This window comes from Sinocyclocheilus anshuiensis, unplaced genomic scaffold (genome assembly GCF_001515605.1).
Source record: "Sinocyclocheilus anshuiensis isolate Anshui unplaced genomic scaffold, SAMN03320099.WGS_v1.1 scaffold856, whole genome shotgun sequence".
Taxonomy (NCBI): Eukaryota; Metazoa; Chordata; class Actinopteri; order Cypriniformes; family Cyprinidae; genus Sinocyclocheilus; species Sinocyclocheilus anshuiensis.
This window is the reverse complement of record NW_015552603.1, coordinates 606,203-612,648: the sequence shown is the minus strand read 5'-3', so window position 1 is coordinate 612,648 and position 6,446 is coordinate 606,203. Positions and strand designations below refer to the sequence as shown.

Genomic DNA, 6,446 nt, shown 5'->3' with positions numbered 1-6,446 from the left:
ACTAATATGAGACAAAAAGTGAGACTAATGTAAGACTGAAATGAGACTAATATGAGACAAAAAGTGAGACTAATGTGAGACACTAATGTAAGACTGAAATGAGACTAATATGAGGCTAAAAGTGAGACTAATGTGAGACTGAAGAGAGACTAATGTAAGACTGAAATTAGACTAATATGAGACTAAAAGTGAGACTAATGTAAGACTGAAATGAGACTAATATGAGACTAAAAGTGAGATTGATGTGAGACTAAAGTGAGACGGTTGTGAGACGTTACCTGGAATCCCTCCTATAAAGGTGCTGTACGAGGATGTCAGATCCAGAGCGTCTATATTCTCCACCAGCTCCATCTGCGTGAGCTGCTCGTCCACCTGCAGTAGGGAGCTGTTCCCGAACACAGTCACGTTTAGAGTGTGTGTTTGAGCGTCACACAGGTTCACTGGGACACTGGCTACCACCACATCACCGAACGACACCAGCACATGCTGCAGGTCACAGATTAACACCAGATACATCTGAAGCTTCAGACCAGAGAACATGTCAAACATCAGCATCTCATTCACACACACACCTCGGTCCACTCGAGTGTCCCTGGATGATAGTCCGACAGAGAGACGGAGAACGGGACCCTGTCCTGACGAACCAGAGCAAACAGGACACCCACAGAGGAGGCGGGACGCAGGGTCACATGCACACTGAGCGACTGATTGTCCCCTATGGGAAGCAGGGTTATTATCATTAACTAAATCCATTTAAAAAACATCTTTGTTACTGGAAAATAAAATAAATGTTAACTGAAATAAAATAAAATATACAAAAAAATAAAATTTCAAGCTAGTTGCCATAGTTCTCATTTTCATTTAATTTAACTTGATTTACTAACATACATAAAAACTAAAACTGAAATAAAAAAAATAATATGAACTACAGGGCTCCAGACTGCGACCATTTTTTCTACCTGTGCGACTAGATTTTGTGCGTTTGAACTGCGCAGCGCTTTGAGTGTAGAGCCTGGTTTATACTTGCCGCGTAAGCACGAGCGCGAAGGTGCGCGCGGCAAAAATGATGCGAATATTGAGGAAAACGATGGATGGTTTTCAAGCTAAAGTAAAGTAAAAGACCGCTTCTCAAACCAGAGAAGGTGAACATGTTGGTATTCTTGTGGGGGAAAAAAAACATGCAAGCACTGTCACCAACAGCAAGTTTAGTTTTACTTTCTTTTTGTTTTCATTTTGAAAAGCTTGTATCTTTGCTTTTTACCTCACGTTACCGCTATGGAGGCTCTCATTTATTTATTTATTTTTTAATTTGATTCCTCAGTGTTTACTAAACTTTCTGTCATTTATTAGTCGGTATATAATACAGCATGTGGTGTATGCCATGCCTCGTCTTATTCGTTTTTGTTAATAAACGTTTTGTAAGCTAGTTTGTCATTGTATCTTCCTGTTTTATTGTTGTTGTGCGTTTTAATTTAGAATAACAATTATTCAATCTTTTGTTTTAGTCCCAAAAAGTGAAAGGTGTGTAGATGTATGTAAGCAAAACAGAATTCGAAAGTGAAAGCACCTGAAGCCCGGCTTATAAAATAGCAAAAGAGGAATTCCCGTTCACAAAATTCAAATCACAAATAATGCTACTGATGAAAAAGAACAGTTAAATGTTAAACACTTTCGTTTCCATATAACTATAAACTATGATAAAAGTTCATTAGCATGCATTCCCATGTTGTCCATGTTGTAGCACAAAAAAAAAACAAAAAAAAAAAAATACAAATATTGTGACCAAATCATGTGCTTGTGCGACCAACTGAGAAAGTTAGTCGCAAAAGCACGACCAGTGGGAAGAATGAGTCTGGAGCCCTGAACTAAATAGACATTTGCACACAACAAAATTATTAAAACTTTAACTAAAATGAAAATGAAAATAGGAAATCTAAAAAATAAAAATAAAAAAATGCTTCATGGTTCAAAAAAATGGTTTCATCAACCACCCAATAAAACCACAATATGTTAACTGAAACTAAACTATTAAAAATACAAAATACAAAATATTAGATGACAAACTTAAAAGAAAATTAGAAATGTTGCCTTGGGAACAAACTAAAATATAGTTGAAGTACTAAAATGACTAAAACTAAATAAAAATAAATTAAAGCTAAATAAAAATTAGGGCTGCCACTAATGACTATTTTTATTTCGATTAATCTATTGACTAATTTATCAATTAATCGATTAATCTTAGCGATTAATTTCCCACAAAAAATCAACAATTTCACTTGAAAACAGAATTTGGTAAAGATAAAACTGTAAATCTCAATTAATTAGACTGCTTTTTGATTATGATTAATTTAATTTAACCATTAAAACAGAGTACAGAAAAATGAAAATGGAAAAAGTGAATTTGGAAATAAAACGGATTTCATAGGGCCCTATAATTTTTTATTGAACAAAATTGTTAAAATACATAATGTTTTATAAACAATAGAGCTAATGTACATTACACATTACAACAAAGGCCTGCAGAGAGTGCCAACGGCCTGACGATTGTTTTTACACACTACTGTGTGATCTAATACTTGTTTAATATTGACCAAGCACAATTTAATTCAAATGTCCACTTAATCTTTAATATTTCCCAGATGAACGTTATAATAAACCCAAACTCACAACAACATGCAGAGATGGAGTTTGAGATGCTCCACACATGTAAATGATAACAAGTTCCTGTGGAACTACTGTGAACGGAGCCGCTGTGTGACACACATACTTAAACCTACACGCATGTAAATAATTAAAGCACATATACTGTATTAGAACTGCATCGCATATAATTATTTAATTAAATCGTAGCATTTGTGAATTCACAATTATGCTTAATTATGATTTTTAAATGGGTTTAATATATCATGCAGCCTTGGGAAACAGTCTAATAATGTGTTTTATGGATTCTCGTCCGTGAAATGCGCCACTTCCGGTATTTTGCCGGTTAGTCGACGCGAGCAAAATGAAGTCGAGGATTTTAAAAAATCGAATAGTCAAATAAAATCGACGAATCGCGACAGCCCTAATAAAATTATTCAAAAAAAGAAATAAATATAATAATGATGACTAAAGAAATTATCAAAATCAATAAAAGTAAAACAAATTAAAATAAAAACTGAAAATATAAAAATAAAACCTAATTCAAAATATGAACATATATTGCAATGGCATATAAATCATACTAAAACCCCACTGACACACCATGGCTGTGGTTGAAGTAGGCGAATCCGAGCCCGGGGTAGAAGGCGCTGTGGTCCTCGATGGCGTAACACTGCATGCGCTCGTTGTGCCGGATGGTTTCCTGAATAGACGTGTCCTCACCGGTTAACCAGCGCCAGTCCTTCATACAGCCGTCCAGTCGAGGGTTAACCTATGTCAAACACCAGGATCATGAACACATAAAGAGACAGAGCATGTTCAGATGAGCACCGTGTATATGACGTTTGTTTATCTATTTCAGTTCTGCTGAACTAATTAAACTGCTCAGTTTCTACACTAATGGATTAGAGCTCATGAAGCTCACCCTGCTGACCAGGCCGTCGTCTCTGAAGGGAATGCCGCCCACCGTGAGGTTGAGCTCATGCAAGCCTTTATTCAGTGTGAACAGATCTCCGTTCACTGCGATCTTCATCACCGCTTCTCTGTCAATCTTGATGATGAGGCTCCGCCCCTGTTCCTCAACTGAGATCTGAGTGGACCAATGAGGAGAGAGTCGAGTTGCATTTGTTTCTATAGCAGTTTTTACAACACAGATCGTTTCAAAGCAGCTTTACAGTAATAAACAGGAAAATAACAGTTTTAATGTTGTAAAATTTGAAAAATAAGAGAGAATAGAATTGTGAGATGTTGCTAGCCCAGTGGTTCTTAATCCTGGTCCTGGGGACACACTCAGTTCAGTTCACAGAGCTCTCTCCTAATGAGCTGATGATCTGAATCAGATGCGTAAAATAAGGGAGAACCACTGTGCTAGCCAAACTCAAACCTGCATCTCACATGAGCTCAATGTGTCATGTGTGAACTGCTCTGTGTCTCAATCGTGTGTCTGTTGTTAGCGTGACCCCTGCAGTGACCTCTGACCTTATGCCACTGGCCATCATTGACCTGCGGTCCACTGCTGGTCACTCGACTCACGGCTCCGTATTTCAGCTGCAGCTCCAGCTTCCCATGATGCATCACCAGAACAATCCAGGAGCTGTTCAAGTGGCCGCCGGCAAAGAAGATCACACCTTCGGGGTCGTAGGTCCTAAGGTCAAACTCTGCTGTGAATCTGAGAGGATTCAGTATCAAACACGACATTAAATCGGCTGTTACAGTGATCTTACTGCTGCAATACTAATCCCGAAAACCATCATGCGTGCTCACCCGGTCTGGACCCTGCGGCGGAAGCGCAGCCGGACCACAGGAATCCCACTAAACATGCGTCCGAGGTACAGTGAGCGCGAGTTCCTCCTCATGTCCAGCGGCCGATGAAGCTTGATGGACTTCAGACACAGAGAGGAAGATGAGCTAAATATTCTCACAAAATCAAATAATCAAGCTGAAGATTTGCATGTGAATTTAAGACTTTTTAAGACCGAGTAAAGAGAGTTTAAGGAATAAATTGAAGGGAACACAATACATCATGATCTCTAAATGTAAATAACACTTCAGAGTTTCAAAATACAATTTACAATAGATCTCCATTACTTGAACTAGATCTCCATTACAAAAAAAAACAAAAAAAACTTCATGTGGAAGTAACTTACTGTACCTTCTAATCACATTGCAAAAAAAAGTGCTGTTCTTCCTCAGTAATTTTTATCTCATCTTCCAGTGCAAATGTCTAAAGATTCTTAAAGCAAGAAGCAAGATACATTTACTGGAGAAGCAAAATTAAGATAATAAGTGTTGTTTTCTGAGAAACTGAAGTGGAGTTTATGATTAAAATGAGAACAAATATCTGCCAATGGGCTCAGAAAAATCAGCTTCATTCAAAGGGAAACAAGTTTTCATTCCTCACTGACAGATATTTGTTCTTGTTTTAAGCTTATACTCTAATTTTGTTCTTTATATCTTCATTTTGCATCTCAAGTAAATATTTCATGATATAAAGATGTTTAGATATTTGTATTGGAAAATAAGACAAAAATACTGGGAAAGATATTCATTTTTTGAAGTGAATTTACGAATTCATCATAAATTTATAAAGACTTTCTGCTCTGATTTAAGACCTTTTTAAGACATTTGAAGACCCGCAGAAACCCTGAATGAAAACAGGAAAGACACTTGTTTTTACTGACAGTCTAAAGTTGATCCAGACAATGTTGTAGAATCATAAATGAACAGAATTAAATGAGTTATGACAGTTAAAATGTCCTGCTGAACAGGCAGAAACAGCTTAAAGCAACAGAACTCAAACACTGACAAAACAACTAAAAATAGCTAAACAAAACTAAAAGTCATTTTTAAAAGACAGAAATGCAAGTAAAAGTAAAAGTACTACCCACCAGCATTATTTTAGTATCACTGAGATATTATAGTTATAGTTGTTATTTCAAGAAGTGAAAATGTTTTTAATTCAGTTTCATATTTAGTTAACTATAACCTTGCTACTCTCCTGCTAAAAATAAAGATAAAACTGAAACTAAACAAAAAATAAACATACCTAATAAAATCAAATCTAGTTAAACTAGAAAGAGGTAAAAAGAGAATGTCTGTTCTCGCTGTTTTTCTCTTTGTAGTTTGAGGGTGCAAAGATGTGTGAAAAGTTGTTTTGTCAAAACACAGTTACACATTTGAAATGTGTTCTTTAAAATAAAATAAAATATGATACTACTGAGATCTTAAAATCATAATCTTCAATATGAATGATTGAAGTACAGTAATTAATAACATTATAAATGTCTTTACTGTCACTTTTTATCAATTGAATGGGTCCTTGCTTAATGAAAGTATTAATTTCTTTTTCTTTTTCTTAAAAAAAAAAATTATGTATGTAAATTTATTTGTGGTCCAAAGGCCACGTGGAAAATATGGGATTTAAAGGCTATTTAAAACCTGGACATCTTTCATACTGAGCTGTAACTAATCAAATGTAAGTTAATGAGTGTCTCTGATCACGTGACTCTTTATGCAGTCGATTTCCTGCTATTTGGAACATTCTCACATATACAGTGGGTACGGAAAGTATTCAGACCCCCTTCAATTTTTCACTCTTTGTTATATTGCAGCCATTTGCTAAAATCATTTAAGTTAATTTTTTTTCCTCATTAATGTACACACAGCACCCCATATTGACAGAAAAACACAGAATCATTGACATTTTTGCAGATTTATTAAAAAAGAAAAACTGAAATATCACATGGTCCTAAGTATTCAGACCCTTTGCTCAGTATTTAGTAGAAGCACCCTTTTGATCTAATACA

The 6,446-nt window shown here is 35.8% G+C and overlaps 1 protein-coding gene across 1 annotated transcript in view; it reads right to left on the bottom strand.

Annotated features, from left to right (window-relative positions):
• Window positions 1–6,446, bottom strand: part of gas6 (growth arrest-specific 6) — a 23,392-nt gene that overhangs the window by 3,349 nt on the left and 13,597 nt on the right. The window contains exons 10-15 of the mRNA XM_016456871.1: window positions 4,405–4,523; window positions 4,120–4,309; window positions 3,566–3,730; window positions 3,244–3,412; window positions 573–715; window positions 279–486 (exon numbers count right to left, since the gene is read on the bottom strand). Of these exons, the coding sequence (XP_016312357.1) occupies window positions 279–486; window positions 573–715; window positions 3,244–3,412; window positions 3,566–3,730; window positions 4,120–4,309; window positions 4,405–4,523 (994 nt within the window). The remainder of the gene's footprint in view (window positions 1–278; window positions 487–572; window positions 716–3,243; window positions 3,413–3,565; window positions 3,731–4,119; window positions 4,310–4,404; window positions 4,524–6,446) is intronic.